The sequence below is a fragment of the Larimichthys crocea genome, chromosome XII (assembly GCF_000972845.2).
Source record: "Larimichthys crocea isolate SSNF chromosome XII, L_crocea_2.0, whole genome shotgun sequence".
Taxonomy (NCBI): Eukaryota; Metazoa; Chordata; class Actinopteri; family Sciaenidae; genus Larimichthys; species Larimichthys crocea.
In genome coordinates this window covers 14,449,013-14,470,194 of record NC_040022.1, presented here as the reverse complement: position 1 = coordinate 14,470,194, position 21,182 = coordinate 14,449,013, and the positions used below count along the sequence as shown (strand labels likewise).

Sequence of the window (21,182 nt, the reverse complement as noted above, 5' to 3'; positions counted from 1 at the left end):
CAATGACCAAATACAATTTCTAATAAAGCTCAGAAATTCTTACCATTTACAACAAAGGTACACAGATCTACAGCAGTTGGCAAAGTGTATTGAAATGACAAAAAACAGTCACATACTGAGAATCGTGTTATACGATATGAAAAGTGGATATTGTTTTAGTTAGGTCAGGGATGGTTACAACAATATCCACTTTGCAGCTAAGCCTTAGGGATTGTATTCATTTATCACTGTTATATTGTAGGGATGAATGGCCTCATTGGAACATCAGCTCATAGAACTACATACCACTGGTGCTGTGCCATTAGTTTGCTGTCTCAGTAGTGTACATTTGTATAAGTGTGCATGCATATTTGCAGACATTATGACTGATTATGGTAGGAAGCTCAAAACTTAAAATTGTCTTTGTTTTCATTCATATCTCTGAGAATGGCTCTTGGGACTGATGCTTACATCCATTATCCAAACCACAGTCACCGTCATCTCAAGAAATTGGACACTCCTAAAGCATTTTTTTTCTCTGCATAACCATAAAATATTCACTAACCAGTAAAAATTAGGAAATAAAATTACATTCCTGTAAGGAACAGGAAAACTCTCAAAGACAGGAATCAACAGTGGCAACCGTGCTCTCCTACTAATTTAATTTAAATACATGATGTAGTGACACAGACAGAGGAGAGACATACCAGATAAACAGAAGCCCCTGTTCAATACCACGTGGGCCACCTCTGGAATCAATATGAATGTTTCAGTGAGAGTTAAGCAACCAACCACCAGACTAGAAAAAGCGCCTGAATGAGAGCAAACATAATTAACTTTATTTGGTATTTGTTTCTCTGCGGTTACAAACTAAAAGAGAAAAAAAAAAGTGAAAAAATGCAATCAGTAGCCAAGTAGCCGCATGATTAGCAGGAACGTAAAGAGAACGCCAGGCCACTGGTCCAAATACTGGTGGGCTCCATTTTCCACCGCACAGGAAGATCCTTGTTACTTTGGCAACATGTTTATTTACAATGTTTTCTCCAAAGAAAACCCAAAGCATCAATTTTATTCCAAATGCCGTCAAGCATCATGATAATTGTGTTTAAACAAGTAACAATTTCCATCCCTAATTGCAACACATATGAAAATAGAAAGGGAGGGCCCACTACTAGTGCAGGTTTCCATTTCTATTTTCACAGTGCATTTTTCATCAAGATAACATAAGAGAAATCATCGACAACTTTAGACCTGCTGTTTTAGGCTCAATATACTTTATAAGGAAAGCAGTCTTTCAGGCATGTGGTTTTGTCCCATCCAAACGACCAAAGAAAAGACACAATTACATGACTTGTTGAGGATCAACACTGGATCCTATGTGTAACAGTTTGTTATCACAATATAGGGCCATCCAAGAATAACCATACATATATGTATCGCAATAACCCAGCCAGATGCAAAAAAAAACAAAACATTTCCCCTTTATTTGTGCATTAAGGTGACTACTTGAATTTCGCAGGACTAGCAGTGTTGTGGTGGAGGCCTTGAGGTTAAGGAAGCAAGCTTGAGACTGGAAAGCTGCCAGTTCAAACCCAGGACCATCTGGGAAAATCTGGGTGGGTTAGGGGAATAAGGAAGTCTCTCTCCTCCCTCAACAACACAGTTAGGCTGTGTTTTACGTTTAACCACACAAAGAGACAGATGTAAGCTTTAAGGTGTTGAGTTTAATCAGACCATTATGGCCTCAAACAGCGGTCAATCCAGGACTAGGGAAGTCTACTTTCATTTTCCATCAATAGAACAGACAGCAAGGTAACTGCGAACAAATAACACATGTGGGTTTCCAAAGATTATGTAAAGTGGTTCTGGGTGGAGCAGGCAGAGATTCTATCAAATGCTGATTATCTACAATGAGAGGGTTATAGCATAAATGATGAGGATAGCTGTCTGTAGAGCCAGTTGACAGATGAGTTTCTTATATATAGCTGCATGTCTCAGGATGAAATGTTGTTTGCTGGTTAAGATTTATGATGAATTTACATGTAATTTAATGATGTACGGGTAGAGACGGTTTTCTATGATTAGACTTGTTGATGACAGTGAAGAAGTCTTGAGTGACAGACTGAAAGCAGCATTTGTAAAACTCAAGGAAGGTACAGAAAAGGCCTAGGACTCCCCCCCTGGAAACTGTGAGCTTGTGCTACAGACTCGTCGATAAGACTAGTAACTGCTATCTAAAAATGTTAAGGTGATTCTGTAACACGTGTGTCAGGTAATACTTTTTTAGGCAAAGAAAGATTACAGCTGGGGACTATAAGAGCAGGCAGCAAAAGACAGATGTGTGTGTGATAACTGTAAAATTCAAAATCAATGAATTATTGGAAACAAAAGAAAGCAAACATCATCAATTTATCGTTTTGGCTCCCTCCCTAAACATTATGTATTCTGGAGAGAATAATGTGTTGCAGCTTTAAGCCAAAAGCTAAAATTGTCTTCAGCCTGTTTCAGCGTAAAAACATTCAGCACATACAACACCCCCTGAACCACTCGTGGGCTAATTGTGACAATTGTGCTTTTCACTTGGCCTCTCCCAGAAAGCTTCGAGTGAGAGAGTAGAGATGATTTACAACAATGTTCTTCTCCCCTCGCCTTCTTTTCTCTCTCTCTCTCCCGCCAATTCTTTATTGCCATCTTTTTTAGGTCTCTCTTCATTTTGTCTAAATCACTTTGTCTCCATCTTTCTCTTTAGTCTTCACTCTGCAGTCTCTGTCAATCAGCCCACCCTCCCTTTTTTTTCCCCCTCTCTCTTATCCGAATGATGTCAGTGCTAATTAAAGAGAGACTCAGTCCCTCGTATATCACAGGGAGAAGTCCTTGAGATTCCAATCAGTATAGAGAACATTGAGCTTCTCTCTCCGCACTGAGGCTTGTTTACCCTTGATTAAATCACTCACAGATGATCTAAAAATGAGAGGCTCTATTTTTCAACCCCCTTGTAAATATGGGTGTCACTTCGGAAATTGTTGACAACTTTTTGTCCATCTTTGTAAACAAATTTAGGAGACACTAAATGTGGCAAGATGTCTCCGAGGATTCAAGTGGTGTTACACCACAGACATGCAGGACAAGGGGCAGGGGGGGAAAAAAAAGACTGAAGAAGTTCAAGTGAGTTCATCTCGTCTGTGATACACTGGAACATACGTGCAAGCAAGCAAAGAAAATAAGCTAGTGGGTAGAAATCCACGTGTCCATTTGAAGCCTTCCAATGAACCAGCAATTGCCACTAAAATCATAACACAGATGCAGCAGGCATTCAACTGTAAGTTCACAGCAGCAGCTGCATGACATTAATATGCCAGCTAGTTCAAGTTTAAAGACACTCAAACACCAGATCAGTGGGCTCCAAGGAATCAGCTAAGGACATTAGGTGTACGAAGACACATACAAGGATAGAAGGCGATATTTAAATGGTGTCGGAGAGTGAATGGGAGATGTGAAGGAGTAAGAGGGCTTACAAAAGGATAAAAAGGCCTTGTGGCCAGGGGTGCTGACGCCATGGTTTGAGACACCACAGTGAGAACAAGTAGAGAAAGCCCAAAGGTGGTATGTTTTACTAGGATATTATGTTGTGGTGATATCTACAGTGGTTCACCACATTAAATCTAGAGGCAATTCTCTAGAACCAAACGGTCAAAAAGGAGCTCATCAGCAAAAAGTGTTTTTTTTTGCAGTTGCAGTATGATATCAAAACACTTTATAGCAGACAGATATAGCAATATTACATGCTGAGGTGTCCCGATTCACTAGGTATTGGACAAAGTGGAGCCACAAACTCTTGTGTTATGTCACTGTAATATCTCTGTCACAATTTAAACTTATGGCCCAAATCAAATCAAGACTTTGATTGGCACAGTGACGAGTGTAGTGAATACCTATGCATATGAGCTCTGGTGCTCATATTTGTTGGTCTCGTAAATGATGACATTGACATATTTGTGTGCCTGTCAACCCCTCTTCCTTGTTTTTGTCATCTCTCTCTCTTGTCATTTATTGTTCTGTGTGAAACAGTCCATCTGAGGAGCAGACCTCAGGCTCTGAGGGAAAGCCCCACATCATTTAGTCTTGCCTTTGTGAACATTTCATCAACTTATAATCAACTACACATTCAAGAAACTACATGATTTCTTAAATTATATGATTTCACCAATCTATGTCATGGGCCACAGAGGAAAAATAATATACTCAGACCACTGCTTTATGTTCAAATTAAATTTAATGGCCCAGCCATCAATCACATGACGACTGCCCACTGTTACAACAGCATATTTCATACAGAGGAGAGAAAATGCAGGATTTTTTTTTGTTTGATTTTTTTTTTTTCGTTTGTGGTGTTGAGGGCTACTGCATATTATCAGCAGCAAGGCAAACACTCAAAAGGGGAAGAGGAGAGCGGGAAAAGATGTGCGAGGGTGGCTGAGGAAAAGAGAGACTGCACCCACCATCATTAGCTAATGGACTGCTGAGTAAGTCAGCCAGTCAGCTTGAGGGTTAGACAGAGTGCCAAAGGCGTACACAACTTAGAAAGATGGGTAAAGCTTATAGATTGGCCATGAGCGCATTTTGCGTCAGCTATCATTCTGCTAACAGTCTCAAATATGAGATATAGAAATTGTATACAAAAGCCCGAGCAGCTAATCCTTTTATATAAAAGGTGACCTCCAGCAGCTGACGCGGCTCAAAAAGTTTAAAAAGAATCCTGTCTTTCTATTCTCACCTGCATATTTAGTTATTCTTCTTTTAATTGCAATTAACTTTTACAGTGCAGATAGATTTACTTTAAGTACCACTGCTAATATTTACTCAATATTCCTGAAAACATGTTGACAAATTAGTTTACAGATGAAATATCATCCACATAAATATCCGCTAATGCCATGAAATCAATTCTGCTCATTGATTTTCCACATCGCCCACAGTGGCCTGATACATATTGTACCACAATATGGCAAAATAGCCGAGGGTACACACAATATATATCATTACACTCTCCAGTCCTATGCTGAGACCATAAAAATACAGGGTGGCAGAGGAAAGTAAAATAAGAAACTGTGATAACAACAAAGTTTGTTTTTGCGCAAATGATATTCCTTTATTTTATTGTGGGTTAGAGTAAAAGAAAAAGCACTTGCAATGTAAGCCACTGCAGTCTGTTGAGGTGCCGCCGTGGTGAATGGAAACCTTCCAGCCATCCCACTGGCCCTTGTTTCCATTATCTAAAGGCCCAGGCTGCTATTATCATTCCTCCATAAGACTGTAATGAGAAGCTGGGGTAAAACCAACAAGCGGATAAGGTAGACCTGCATATAAACTGCTCTAATCTGGACGACTGCTACTATTTTCTTATAAACAGACAAAGCAACAAAGCTTTCAGTAAGTGAGTGAGTGAGTGAGTCAGTGAGTCAGTGAGTGAGTGAGTGAGTGAGTGAGTGAATGAATGTGTGAGTGAATAAATGCTCCTCTGTGTTAAGTATTATCTTAAAGTTTTACTCATCTTTAGCAAGTAGAAGACATAAAGTTCCCCTCTGGGTCATATGAGCCATATCATTTTTATGGTCCTGTCAATAAACAGCAGTCTGAGGCCTCTCAAGCACAGTTGACTCTGGAGGGAGAAACTCTAAGATAAACTCAACAGGGCAGCATTCAGAGGGAGAAAACCTCCCTAAACATTGGAGCTACCATTTCCACTGGGGCCCAATAAGAGTAGCCACTTTTACTGGATATTTTCCAATTTTCTCCTAATTGTGTCTACTCGACATAATCCAGCACCAGGCTCCCTCAATATCCATAACCATAACCACTTCCCTTTGACCCACGTTCACGCTCCATCTCAATAAGAGCAGGAATGTGTTAAAATGCAATCTGCCCTTCTGCTGCTCCACAGAACTATCAATAGCTCCCTTTCAGTCTCACGTGCGCTGCTGGTATTGTCACAGGGTGGGCCGCACATCTAGGCTCCTTACAGGACTTCTAAAAACCTGATACCTGCACATAGTGTGGTGATGTGTGTGCATATGTACAATATGTGTGCTCTGACTCTGGGTCCTACCCAATGACGTATTGCAACATATAGTGCAGACTCTGTGTAGTCTGCAGCTCTCTAAGTGAGAGAGAGAGCAACCACAAAATGGTTTGGGATAACATCCCAGTGTAAAACCACACAGTCACAATAATTCCTTTAATAACAACTTCATATAATATTCTGACTCGGCAAAAAAAAAAAAAAAAAAAAAAAAAAAGAGTTACTTCTTTGTGCTTGACTTCACACGTACAGCATAAGTTATAAAAGTCAGCAGTAGGTTGAGCGAGGTATTTGCACTTTATTTGCTTTGCAGTAAGATAGTAATGATAATAGGTGTTTAAAATTGGGGGTGCATCTGGCAGGGGGTGGGTGGGGGTGGAGGGGTGTATCTGGAGGGGTGAAGGTGGCTACACTGACACAGTAGTTGTGCACTGGAGACTTAACAGTTTTCCTTGACAGGCCACTGTGGCTTTATAAAAACATACTGTGATTTAAAAAGGCCATGGCTTCTAGGTAATACATGGTAATAGAGCTGTGTGTTATTCTGTGTGCGGGTAAGTGCGTGTGCACGTACGGGAATGAGTACGTATGTGATCATGTTTGCACTCTAGTCTGGGCGTCTGCCTGCATGGAGCAATGAGAGCACAAAAAAAATGGGAGCCACCAGTGTCCGATCGTGGGGCTACCTCCTTTATCAGCAACAATTCTCTTAGCTCTTTTTTTTTTTTTTTCCAGATGGCTGCGTCTAGTTTGTATGGCCTAGCTGGAACCCTTTCAATTCTGTCCCACTTGTCCCCATGTTGGACTCCCTGCTCCACGATTGCCTGCCACACCATGAATACCAAGCAGGCATACATGCACACACACACACACAAAATACAAGCTGGGTCTCTCTCTGCATAGTTGTATTAGGTCAGTCTTTAAGCCTGGCAACCAGCGCTCATCTGTCTGCACGTGCATTTGTGTATACAGTAAGTGTCTATGGATCTGGATGCGTGTGTGGGTTTAATGTGAGTGTTTAATTTAGAATCATTCAGCCTCTGTGATGTTCCTTTACAACTGTTAAAAAAAAGGGACATACCAGTGGTTTTGCATGTTTAAGCCCATTAACTACAAATTGCTTGCATTTTATGTTACTGCCAACCATTTTCCAGTAGAATTGGTATACATGTTCAATGTGTTTTTCCACCTTCCTGGCGGACATTCATTTTGGCTCATTCTGGTACACTACGGCCTTTTACTTGCAGGGAGTATTTATTCACTTGGCAAAAATAATGTGACAGTGCACACACCATGTCATAAATATAATATATTTTGCTGTTTCATTGTTGCGTGTTGATCACTACATTATTGTTCAAAAGAGTAAATCTTTTTGGAAAATCTGTCTCCATACTGCCTTAGTGTGCTCAAGTGAAGCTGTGATGAACAAAACGTTGGCTTACAGTCATACACTTTTTGTCAGGAAACTGAACAAACAATAACAATGTAATGGCGCTGCACTGTAATCTGTATTTACAAAGCAATGAAGTTAATGATCGTTATGAACGAGACGATACACAAGTTATCAGGTGATTATTTGATTCTTATATAGAGTTTGTCAAAATACTTTAAAAGCTAACATACACCATATTTTGGAAGTCGTCTGGCAGACAAGTGTTACAACACACTTTTTTCATTAATGAGTAATGTTCGGGATTACGACTTGGAATTCAGCAATTACATTACAGTAACTAATTCCAGTAATGCTCTGTTAGTTGGCATTTTGGCTGCTTTGTTTGCTTGCCAAGAATTGGATGGAGGGATGATATAAATTGTGTCTGTGCATTCAGTGCAGACCCCGGTTAGGACTTGTTAGCTGAGATCGCAGAAGTTAAGTGGGGGAGGCAGCTGGTCTCTGCCAAAAGAACAAAAATACACCTGATGGTAAATCCGTAAATAGTTAATGGGCTAAAACATGCAGAACCAACTGGTTTGCTCCTTTAAGACCTGGTCAGCATACTTTTTCTTCACTTAGTCACCACAGTAATCATTAATCTGTATTTCTAGTTAACAATCATTGCAACTGAACATTAAGACAAAGAAAATAGCCAAGTCAAAGATTAATCCACAAACTGCTTGCTCCTTATGGCTTCTATGGTGTCGTTTTACAGTTCCAGTTCAGTTCTGGGAACAGTTCCAGTGTAGACTTGTCCACAAGTGCTCCCATTAAAGATATTAGAGAACAACTGCACCCTACATAACCCTGTAGACATTTAAAGCATTGTTCTTCCTTTCTATAGTCCCATATTCGACATATCATAGAAACCTTTTGTCCGCCCGAGTAATTCAAGGCGTTGACAGGCTATGAATCACAAAAACTCATATCTGTAACCAGTCACAGCCAACTAATGAGATGGAGAGAGGTAGAGATGATGATAAGAGAGAGAGAGAGAGAGAGAGAGAGAGAGAGAGAGAGAGAATAACCAGAAATATCAGACTATTCCCCGAACTCGCTGAAGTCAAGTCCAGCCACCTACTCAGTAAAAGAGGCCACTAAAGGAAGTATGATGTCCAGAACGCTCCAGCTCATGCCCAGGGGACACACATTTCTAAGAGGTCTTATAGATTCATTTAAAAACACTGAATAAACACACATGCTGAGACAACAATGTGACATTTAGAGGAGAGAGAGGGAGATGCAATGGGGACTGACACGTTAGTGAGAATTTAATTACGTTCCTCTTGATGATGTACATAAATCTCCGCTAATCACCTTATGCTCCTTGGTGTATGACTCATGTTACCTTACACCCACATGCATGCCTCCACCTTTTCATTTAGTTATAGACAAAATTTGGGCGTGGTTTAATATGTGAAGCTAAAGACTACAGTGTTCTGTATGTACTGACCAAGCTGGTTTTAGATGGTATCTGGAATAAAGCAAATTAATGACAAACAGAACTACTCTCCAGTGTATCACATCTGATCTGATGTGTACTATATATGAGGGGATATGTGTAAGATGACAGAGATGTAACCACAGTTTGACAGCTACAGTACATTGTTTTAAGTTGAGAAATTCAACACAATGGCCAGTTTTTTTCTAGTATTAACCACAACTCTTGCTTTGAACATAAACAAATCTGAGAAGAATTGTTAAACAAAAGGACAATTTTGTAGAACTGCATTGTATTATTATTATTATTAATAATAATAATATTATTGTAGTATTAATTTGAACAAATGTCTGGCAGTCATTCATGGAACTGTCTTCAAGCTGGATATTATGAATATGAATATGAATATTCAACGAATATGAATATTCAACGTAAAACCGCATTTACCATAAGGCATATGGGAGTACTCACATCAAGCAAGTGCACCAAATACCTATTTTATCCATGACTTTTCTCATTTACATCACAGTCAATGAGGAATTTATAATATTCCCCCTACAGTCAAAACCTAAACAACAATGTTGATCTTTAGCTGCCTTGCCATTTTGGAAATTTAGTCATTTTCTAGCTTGAGCTCTGCCTGCATTTCTTACAAGGAGGCTTTTTTTGTATAAACATTATTATAGTTTCAACACTGTGCCAACATTAATGCAGTGTGTGGGGTTCTTTGTTGCACTGGTGGAAAAAATAGCTCATAACCCAGAAGAAACCTGCAAAAGCTTTCCAATCAATACACCGAACATTGCCAAGGTATATGTATAAAACAAAAATGTTAAACAAAAAGATTTGAAGGCTTTTTGCATGTGCCATTAAAGCTACAGATGTAGTGTGTACTCACTGTGGCAGTGATGAGTGGACCGTGGAGCTGCGCGTACATCAAGGCCTCATTAACGTGGCCCCTGACCCCTAGCAAGGCTAGTTCCAGACTATGGTGCCCAGCCATGGTGTGGGTTAGTTGCTCCAACAAGCTGGTGTACCTCCTCCAAGGCTGATCCAGCTCAGACACGCTGGCCAAGCAGCCTCGCATTACATTCAGACAATAGCCCATGCAGGGCTTGATCAGCGTCAAGCCCCTGCAGTGGGAGCAGTACACCATCTTCACCAGGCCCTTCACACATTCTTTGCTCAGGCTGAGATGTTCAGTGGCATTCATAACCTCTAAACCTTCCTCCAGGGCCAGGCCCAGTTGTCGGCCAGCTCCCAGCGCCCCCGCCAGCTCTTGGGCCATGACGGCTGGATGAGGACCAAAAGGGTTGACATCCTGCCTGATCATACGGAGACAATCGGCCATTTCACTGCCCATCATCATGCTGCCCTCAATGCCTGGGTTGATGAGCCGTGTGTAGACGAGTGGGAAGAGGTTGTTAAAAAACTGGTGAACCGATGCCTCCACAGAGACGTTGGCCCCACGGAGGTAGTGGGAGAGCGAGGAGAAGAGTTGGTTAACATGGGGTAGGGCATGGCGGGACAGGGATGTGTAGGTTCCCTCCAACAGAGAACTCAGGTGGCCCTGAGAGAAGGACAGAAGGTACTGGAACATGTCTGCAAGGAGAGCAAAAAAGAAACACAGAGATAAGAGATGGAAGGAAAGACAAGGGCAGATGACATTTTATATGAGAGGAATCATATATCTTTGATGACATGATATATAAGCTCTCCAGGAAATGGGTAAGGCATTCAAAATGCAAACTCATATCCAAACCCTGGCTCCTAACCAGCTAAGCTTGGCTTGTGTGTTTCAGTAGGTTGGGTTGAGAAACCAGTGTCAAGTTTCCCTATAATGCGGCTGGATATCATTGTGTATGAAGTCATCACCCCAATAACTATGTCTTAAGTAGACAGCCTGTCTCTCTCTCTCTCTCTCTGTCTGTAAAGAGAGAGAGAGAGAGAGTCATCCAGTTCTTATGTCATTTCCTGGTGAGAAAGTGAAGCTGTAAAGCAATCAATGATGTCAGTGCAGAGGCTGATTAGTGCCAGTGAAGTGCCACTTCTTGTTGAACAGGGTGCTGTTACAGAGTAAAGAGACAGAGTGACAGAGGGTAAAGCAAGGGAGAGAAAAAAAGATGTGAAATTTAGAAAAACAGCTTGTCTCTGTTCATTTTCCTCTCCCCTTTCTCCCCTTCACATCTCTCCATTTACATGCTCAGGGTTTATTGTTGAATAATTATACTATACAGTAACTACTAGAAAATTATCTAAATATGAATTTGATTAAAAAAAAAAAAATACATAAAGTCACCTCTACTGCAGTGCAACTTTTCCACATATTCTCTTCTCTATGCAACTGTGTGGGACTGTATGTACATGTATATGTATGCTATGTCTATGCGTGTGTGTGTGTGTGTGTGTGTGTGTGTGTGTGTGTGTGTGCGTGTGCGTGTGCGTGTGTTTGTGTATGCATGTCCTGGGCACAACACTCTCCTCTGGGGTGTGATGTCAGCTTAAAAGCATGCCAGGACATGAAGGAGCAGTAGCAACTGTACAGAAATTGAGACAGGCGAAGGAGGGTGCCAACACTGGCCCCCACCCACCCCACGACCACCAGCACACCATTAGGGACGGGAATCGAGAAGGGGTTCAAGTTGGGAACCAGCTCCAAATTGTCCAATCCACTAGAATCCCATGTCTCTGAGCTCATCAATACTGGCATTTTTTTTTTCTTTTTCTGACTGACAATGATATCAATGTCATGGGTCTACAACACACACACATGTATACAATCATAGCGGAGAGGAGGAAGTGGTCTAAAGCGTGGTTTCATTTCACAAAGAAAGATGACAGCAGTGCTAATCTCTGTATCTCTGACATGTAAAGTTGGAAACATCTTTCTACACAACGTGGGCTTAAATTTCAGGAATTCCATGTATTTGACACTCTACGCACGAGTGCCACTGCTTCCCAACCAAGCAGCATGTCTATCACCGAGGGTAAATATCCTGCTACAATAACATTAACGCCGTGCAGGCAGGCTGAGAGGATTTTTTTGTCTTTGACTAAAAAAAAAGAAAAGTGGAGCTTTTACTCACATGGGTACCTTTTTTTTTTTTACTCTGTTTCTACTACTGTGTTCAGACTAAGGAGGAATTATAATAGTTCAGGAATCACTATGGGGATCAATAAAGAATTGGGCTGATAAGTAGAATCAATAATGGCATTGCTATCAATAAATTCTTATCAATACACACGCATACACACACATACACAAACATAAGCAACAAACAATCTGTCTATCTATCACAATACTACATTTTCTACTGAGTGCCAACCAAGTATTTTGAATCATGTATACGGGCTCATGTTACGCTACAAATCTGTTTGTTTGATGTACACACTTGTATATTCATTCATAAGACTAGTCACTACACAATGTCATTACAGTGATTGTTACCAAAAGAGTGTATGTGTGTGTTGGTGTGTGTGCCTGTGTGTTTCCAGCCCCTCCCAGCTCACAGACAGAAGGATAACAACAGTCATGTCCTCCTCAACAGCTGCACTAATATGACCGCTGTCTGTGACACACGGGGACTCCCCACTGGCCAGTAAAAGGCACAACTCATTTGTACAACACCAGAAAACACCATCGTCATAATCAGAGCTGCTCCCGCACGCATTACATTTAATATTGTTGCCTATTGCGTTTTGGAGAGCGTGACTCTGCGTGTGACAGAAATAAAGCAGACAGACATGACAAGTAATGGTCTGTTGGGGATTATTACTGTAAAGTGAAGGGTGACGAGTTGGGAGTCTGACTGCAGGCTGAAAGCAGTCAGAAAGAACTCCAGAGATGTCTGGATAGAGACAAACCAAGAGGAGCAACAAAATGAGAAATGCAAAGAGAAAGGGAATGAGCAAAAATAGCATTAAATTGGCAGAGAAGTTGTAAAGTTACAGTTTAGGTTCCAATTCAGTGTCTCCTAAGCCCATGGGGCTGCATAGTTGATGCCAGTGTGAGGTCTGCCTGCTTGCCTGCCAGTCAAGCCACAAGGCTCAATAGCCACAAGAAATTTACACCACAAGATGTACCCATAGGCTTAGGTTACACGGCATTACATAATGTTATTATAAAATTACCATGCTCAGAAATACCACGGTTTAATCTTACTGTCTGTGAGGCGTGGTGGGGGCAAACCGATGCTAGATCAGTCTACATAACAAGACAATCAAGTTTTCTCAACAAGACAAGAGGTGAAATGTAAAAAAAAAAAAAAGATTCTTCTCAAGAGCACCATGACTGAATGCACATCTTTCAGGGGGTTTATGGCAGGATCATTAAATCCTTAAGACATTCCGTACTTGTTAAAAAAGCTTATTTTTATTTGCCAAGACAGTGACACAGAGAGAACACGAAGGAGGAAAAAAGGGAAGAGAGTGGGAGACCGCCAGGAAAAATGGAATAAAAAGAAGCGAATGAACTTTTGAACAAGGAAAAACAACTACTGTACAAGTGGACTCCACCTTGTGAACATGCACTGACATCTGGATTCATTTGGCCCCTGGGTCCGAAACACTTCCCTGCCTCTACATGGCTGTTACTTCAAACATGTCCTTCTCTGAATGTATATAAGAGGGGCAAGAGTCCACCTTTCTTCCTCGCCACACTCCCTCTGACAAAAAAGGAAAAAAAAAAAAAAACTGGATCCCATGATTCATTCATTTTCATTTTCTGTTCTCCATCAAGATGTCTCCCACACTAAAATGGATCCTGTTTTTCATTCTGTGATAAATCAAGTGCAATCGTTGTGGGTTTCTCTGCACTTTCCAGCACTGGGAAACAGGGTGATAACAAAAAAACAAGAAACCAGCCGCTTTTTAAGTCCTAACTACCATTGCATGACAGTCAAATGGGTTTGATTGTTCTGTCTGACCGCTGTGTCTGAATCTGGATTTGACCACACTTCATTCAGACACACAGTCGTGGGTGGCTATCATTACCATGTCACAGTCTCCCATCAGTAGGCTTCTTAGGAAATTAAGTTTGGCTGGATTGAAGCTATTTTGCATGAAGCAATTATCTTTAATTTCCACGGAAGTCCAAAATTCAAAACACATAATTGTCAAACTAACTACACAGAAACAAATGAACAGGCCTGCTTTGTCTGTGGCCCTGTGGGGCTAATCTGACATGCTCTCTGCTTGGAATAAACAAGGTATTAAATGGATAAAAAAGCAGCAGTGGCAAAGCATGGGAGGCCTTTGTTCTGCAGTGGCCTACACTAAATATGTATTTATGTCTCTGGGATGAGATGTTATACCATATCTTTCCACCAATGCCATGCCAAGGCCACTCTCTGAGATCACTGGGTTTAATCATAAGAAGCTATTTCCACTTTACATTCTGCATGGCAACCCAGTGTTTTACTGGCACAATTAAGGCTCATGTGTCACCATGGTGAAGCTGCCACAATAACTGAGTCAAAACATGCACAGTGGAAGCTCTAGCATTTAAGTCACAACTACAGTGTTGCTAATTTCTAAGCCACTTTCACACTGAGCAAGATGCATGTGTGCTTGGTCTAACTGAGCCATACTGTCACGGTTTGAGTAGGTATTTAAGGCCAAGGCATCAAAGCTGGGTTGCTATAAATCAGCACAAGACATGTGGCATCAGGCAGTCACCACAGACCAGCATAGTTAGTGTGTATACAGGGGTTGGACACACTGATTATACTGTGTGACCAGTAGTAGCAGTAGTTCTAGTAATAATAGTTGCTGTTGTTGCAGTACTTAATATTTAAAGCTAAGGTCGGTAATATTGTAGAAACTAGACAGGTAGTCCAGTTAGTCATTTGATTTGGGAATGAAATATGGCTTATTACAGGCCTGGCTTATTATATTATTCAGAGCATTTGAATCACTGATTGCTGTTGCGATGTAAAGAGAACTTCAACAAAAATGGTTTTAAAATGCATTAACCACTAAGCTTTAAAGCGCCCTGTGTGTATTTAGCACTAGCACAGGAATTCTGACTTTAGCTACTAGTACTAGTGATGACACCATTGCAGACAACGATGCAAAGCAACTGCAAGGTTACGTCAGTTACAGATGTGTGCAGTGTTTATCCCCCAGGGCTCCCAGAGTGTATGTAATAATTCAGTGGAATATAGTCAATAAAAGTGAGAAAGTCCATATTTACTTGACAAAGCGTTTCCTGAAGACCAAGAATGAAGCATTGCTGAAATCCCTAATCGTAACTCCCCAGAATCAGCTAATTTTAGTATGCCAAGCTCAATTAGAAACACGCGTACGACAAAAAACATAACTCTTACAATATTTAGCCTTTAACCAAAAGGAAAGGAAAATGTCTTGTCTGCGTTGCTACTCCTGCAAATCCCTGTCTGTTTTTAGTGTAATTTAGTCATTATTACTTTTTAAGAAAATAGTACCATTAACAAATAATTATTAATAATTAAATGGATGTAAACTGAAAAAAATAATAGGTATCTGTGAAAACACTGTTGTAAGGAATTTATTTAATAAGGAAATTTAAGCTTCTTGATTTATGTCTATGCAAATATTTTGATTAAAAAAATTGAGTGGAAGTTTTCTTTATTACAAATCAGTATATACCCCTGGGTTAGAGGGTTTAACTATTTCTGTGTCATAAACAAGAGACAGCATCTTTTATTAAGTGCATGCAGGTCTGTATTTTTAAGTACATGCATGTAAGCCTCTGGAGGTGTGTGCGCATTCGTGCGTATGCTCACGAGTGGTTTAAGATGCGGTAATATTGTGATAATGAGGTAGGAGACACTGTTCTCATACCATGGAGCTGTGAGCCCTTCCTATCTTGGCAATCAGTCCCAACTGAACCTGACCAACCGTCTTCTCAGGCAAAGCATTTTAATCCTACGACAGGCTTAGGTTTCAGACAGGTCACCACACAGATATATGACATAGTGACACATGTGTAGATTACATATCCTTGTTTTAATTAGTAGAAATACTGTACGTAGGGCCATCTCCCACTCAGCACTGGTCATCTTAGGTTACAGGGGAGAGCCGCAATGTCATACAATCTCCCAGCCTCTAACCTTTCAACAAACTGTTTAATGGTAATAAACTATTAATAAGTCAATGAATCAATCCGTTGATTCATCATACTTGTGTGGCAAAATCACACATCTAAAGTCTAAAGTGGGAGCATGACTCATCTGTCAGACAACACGCGCAGACATGCTGTCTGTGCAAATTTGACCTGCACGAACTGGGGTGCTGCACTCTCGCCAAGATCACTGTGACTCCACAAGCCTCTCAGAAAACCTACATATGCATTCACAAGTGTGTGCGCATGAATTTCCGTGAACCCTGGCCTCAAATCCTAATTTGCTTGTCTTGTCCTATCAGGGGGCTAACAGGTGGGATAATGAGCTTGAGAGGGAGGGTAGAAGGAAGTGGTGGAGGAGGAGGAACAGGAGGAGGACGGGTGTGGGGGACAAGTTCCTCATCGCTCCATCAGCATTCCGCTAATTAAAAAGGCAGCCAAGCTATATCAAAACTCTGAAACATAAACAATTCCACAGATGCCAGGGGCATTCAGGGTGCACTGGGCTATAATGTGATGGAGGAGGGTGGAGGGGGCTAGATCACTGCTCTCTGCTCTGGCCAAAGTAGGGAAACATGATCGAAGGCAGGGGAATGAGCAGACGAGAGAAGGACAGGGACAGAGGAGTGAGAGCACAGGGGAAGTGGGTGAGGGGCTGAGGGAAGCACGGGGGAGGGAGGAAGGGTTGTTCAAATGGCTAATACCATAAAGGGGAGATATGAAGGGGCAGCCTGTTGACAGGCTGATGGACAGCACCTCTGGTCCTAAGCATTAAGGGGGCCACAGGCCTTTAGAGACCCCCCATTTCTCTTTTGTTTATTGCCATATAAATCACAGTGTCTCGTTTGATATCGTGCAGTGCTAAGGAGCAGCACAGAGTGTCATAGACAAAAAGCATTTGCATTCATTGATAACTAATTATGCCACAATTATACACAAGTATGCCTGACTTCTGACTACTGAATACAGCATGAGAAACATTACTGCACACACAGTATGTTAATTCTTTTTTTACATCCGAGATGAGCAGCTACATACATGTTTTAAGAGATTTAGTTGTGCAATGCTGTTTTAATGTACAGATTGGAGAAAAGTAGAACATGCACATCCAAAAAAAAAGTGCAGGAAAGAAAGAATTATAAGAACAAGTAGTTTCCATGCAACAGCAAATCAGCTGCCAGTAGCTTATTACTTTGCAGCACGGAACATTAAGAGGTGAACCTAATAGAATGGAGGCATTTCCCCAAAACTTGGGATATATTAATGACAGCTTGTGGTTTTATGATAAACAAAACAACCTCGTCATGCTAATAAGCCGTTACATAAGTGGAAACTGATGATGGCTACAGTGGAGAAAGAAACTGGACTCCAGATTTTCATAAAAAGGGAAAGGAAACATTTAGGCTGACATCAGATTAACATGAAACAGTCCCTTGAACCAACTCTGAGGTGTGAACGGAATCCAGATGAAAGGGTGTTTAATGAAGAATTTTCCACTTTTCTTTTTGGCAGGTGTGGCCCCTGTTTTCATTTTTCAGCTTTATTATGAATCCAGCGTAGAGGGTCACTTATGCATTGTTTCAATTATGGGCCAAAACTACCCTTTCATTAGGCCAAAACCATTGTGCTTATGCCATTAAAAACATTACAAAAAGTCTTCAATACATTTTTGTGAGCTGAAATAAATCAGAGGAAAATACTAAATAATCATGATAAATGTATAAAAATATTTGTGAAGGACAAATCATGAAACCAAATGAAGTATTAAAAGAGTTTGCCGGTGATATACTATGTTGTGGTTGATTTGAGAGCAGATCCATGTAAACCCACAGTTCATTTTGGCAGACAGTACAGCAGATATCATAATCCATCATGGATCATGCAAACAGGACATGGCTGGGCAGGGTCAGAACAACATTTGTATTTTTTTTTTGTCTGCCCATTTGTCTCATTTATTGTACCTCCTTCTCTGGAATACAACGGATGAATGACTGCAGGATCAGTGAATAAAGCCCACCGTGGGGACTCCTTAATGGTGCGCTAGGAGCCACAGAGGCGAGGACGAAGGAGGAGGAGAAGCAGAGGAGTGTCCAACACAGGGCGTAATGAAGAAAGTGCATTGACTTGAAAGGGGGGAGTGATGAAGTGAACTGGTGGTGAAAGCTCGGAGAAGGACAGCCAAATCCAATGTACTTTGGGCTGAATTAACAGTGTGAGTCACAAACCATAGCCATGTACATCACGATGCATGCTTTTAATGCTTATGCATTAAAAGTACATATTAAGCACACACCCTGATCTCCCACAGGCATCAGATGGAAGCAGCTCTCCCCTACAGGCATGCAAGTCTGGCGAATTGTTGCGATGTTCAACCCCTCGTTCCCTCGGGCTATGTTTTACCAATACTCCCTCATTTCTCTGTGCATGACCTTATTTTGGTCAAAATCCACCATCGTTTTTTCTTCTCTTCTTTAAAATCTCCTTTCATTAAACTGAAAAAAAGGTAGATGTGAGGAAATTTCACCCCCCCCCCAAAAAAAAAGTCTGCCAAGTTTGTTAGTTATCAGATATTTTCTGAAAAATATTGTGACTATCAGCAGTCCACGGACATCTGTGCACATGCAGATCTATATCTCAGACTTACACACACACACACACACACACACACATACACACACACTTTATGGCTCGAGGGATCAGTTTGTGAATGACGGGTGCAGCAGAGTCAGACAGGACACAGGAAAAGGCCAGGCTGGACCAATCAGCAGCAGTAGAGTACAAATCCCATCAGCCAGTTAGACAGATTGTGTTCCAGAAAAGCCAAATTCTCTTGGACAGAGAACAAGCCCCGGGAGATGCGACTTTGTCTGATTACCAAAAAACGTCCTGGACATCAAGCTTATTGTGCTCATATGATAAAAGTAAGCCTGATGAAGCTTAGTCTACACCCAGGGTGTTTGTTCAGACTAGCTGAGAGGCAGTGTCAGAAGAACTATTTGTGAAGTAGTATCAAAAAAGAGATTGTGTTGGCAAGAAGAGTTTGTGTTGGCGAGAAATAAAGGGGTGTTTATCTCAGATTCATTTCAAGCTAATATGTCAAATTATTGCTGTGGAGACTGGCGGCAGGCTAATCTACACAGACCTTATATTTGTTTAGGCATTGGATGTAATGTTGGAGAACATGGATGGTCGGTGAGGAAGACTGGGGCAGAAAAACAATGATGATAGGAAACTTTTGGGCTGAAGAAGAAGATGGGGAAGAATTTTGTGTTTATGGTTTCATTCTGTGGAGTGCAAACTTTTGGCAGCTAGGTTATCTTTGAGACATGAGGGTTCCCTGCAGCACATATGCCATCAAGCATGCATTTGGCATGGTGCCCACCTAGACCCAGCACGCTCTTGTTAGGCAACTAGTGCTGACAGAGCATGGACCACAGAGGGAGAGAGACACCCAGGAAGAAAGAGGGAGACAGTCTTTAGAGATCAGCAGTACACAGTGAATCTACAGGGCAAATGCCTGTTGATTCAACAACCTTTAAAGGCAGACCACAACACACACCTGATAGAACCACATTCAAACACACCTGTGCACACTTTCACTGAGACTTTGCTTTACCCACCGGCCCCTTCCTCCATCTCATTTTTTTTTTCCCTCCTCACTTTGTAGGCCTAACTCCCTGCTCCTCTGGGTTTTCGCACATTCATGCCGAGGTGAGAGGGGCAGATGAAAAGCAGAGGTAATTAGGGAAGCTTCGAGTGTGACTTTATGACTGCTAGAGGCTTTGAGCTTCCCCCCTCTCTCCCCCCACCTTCCCTTTGTTCTTTCCTCCTTTCCCCAAGTGAGTCCGAGTCCTGCAAACTCCCGAAACGCATCCTGCCCTTATGTGTCATGTCTGCTCAAGAGACCAGAAAGGCGTAGTTAAAACACAAACATGCTTAGTACACACGCACAAAAACACATTCAAGCTCAAATACATAATGTATTCTCACCACTATTAGGTTCATAAACATGTTTCCCCTCCACCCTGTATGATTAAATGAGACGTGTAGGGATGGATTCCGGATATCCTCCCTAATTTGAGCATGAGCTCATGGTCCAGCGCAATGTCATCCTGTGTCCAAGCATCAGCCTCTAGAGCAATAACCTTGTCGGTCAAAACATCTGCAGCGAAAAATACATGCAGACATGAAGTGAGAGAAGAAAAAAAAAAAAAACGATGTGAGAGAGGGCGGACTAAAAAGATCACAGACAAAAACGAGTGAGAGAACTTCCAGACAAACGCAGAGAGATTGCAATATAGATAGAGGGACTTATGTCTAATGAAAGCATGAAGATATGATTCATCATACAGTATATAGACATGTAGACACACATGCCCCACATTTTATAGTACATAAATCATCACTATTGAATAAAAAAAAAGACAGTGCCCTTTGCGTATGTTGTGTTGTGTAAGCCACCCAGGATGATCTTGACAGTCAAAGTGAGGAATGCGCAGGGATTTTCAAAAAGGCTTTAGGCTAGATATTGCTGTCTTTCTGTCTGTCTAAACCTGGAGGGGAATGAGGAACACTGGGAGGTAGGGGTGAGAAAGAACAGAAGACAGATATGGAAAATACTGTCTACTGTCTCCAAGCAGGCAATCAGGGAGGCTGCAAATTCCCAAAGGGGCAGCGAGACAATTACAATAGGTTGAAATCAGCCACCTGTAAAAGCCTGGGGGGGGACAAACAGTCGCAGGGGGAGACGGAGTGTTTCTCACTTCACTCCTCACTTCTCTGAGTCCTTTTATTCTGCGTTCTGCCATTAACACTCGAGGCTTTCAAGTATCCCTGTGCCTCAGGTCGTGGTTTTGATCACTTTGTCTCTTGCAAACATTCACGGTGTCTTCCAGGACAGGGGGGTCTGGATGAGTTCCTGGATGATGAGACAAGGATCAGCTAATTATGTCGCCTCTGTGAGGAAAGGCACCGTCCTTGCCACGGCCTCTTTCTCTCTTCTCTCTCTCTCTCTCTCTCCCACTCTCTGTCTCTCTCTCTCTCTCTCGCACTTTCTCAAATGAACTCCTCGTCCCTTCTTTGAAGGGCACCTAAAGTTTTAAATGCGATGCACTTTAATTGATGATACAGAGCTATCTAGGCCAGG

General features: G+C 41.5%; 1 protein-coding gene across 3 annotated transcripts in view; it reads right to left on the bottom strand.

Moving 5' to 3' along the window:
* Nucleotides 1–21,182, bottom strand: part of gpc5c (glypican 5c) — a 101,565-nt gene that overhangs the window by 63,794 nt on the left and 16,589 nt on the right. For all 3 annotated transcript variants that reach the window (XM_027285683.1, XM_019262305.2, XM_010731175.3), the window contains one exon: nucleotides 9,833–10,536. In XM_027285683.1, the coding sequence (XP_027141484.1) occupies nucleotides 9,833–10,536 (704 nt within the window). The remainder of the gene's footprint in view (nucleotides 1–9,832; nucleotides 10,537–21,182) is intronic.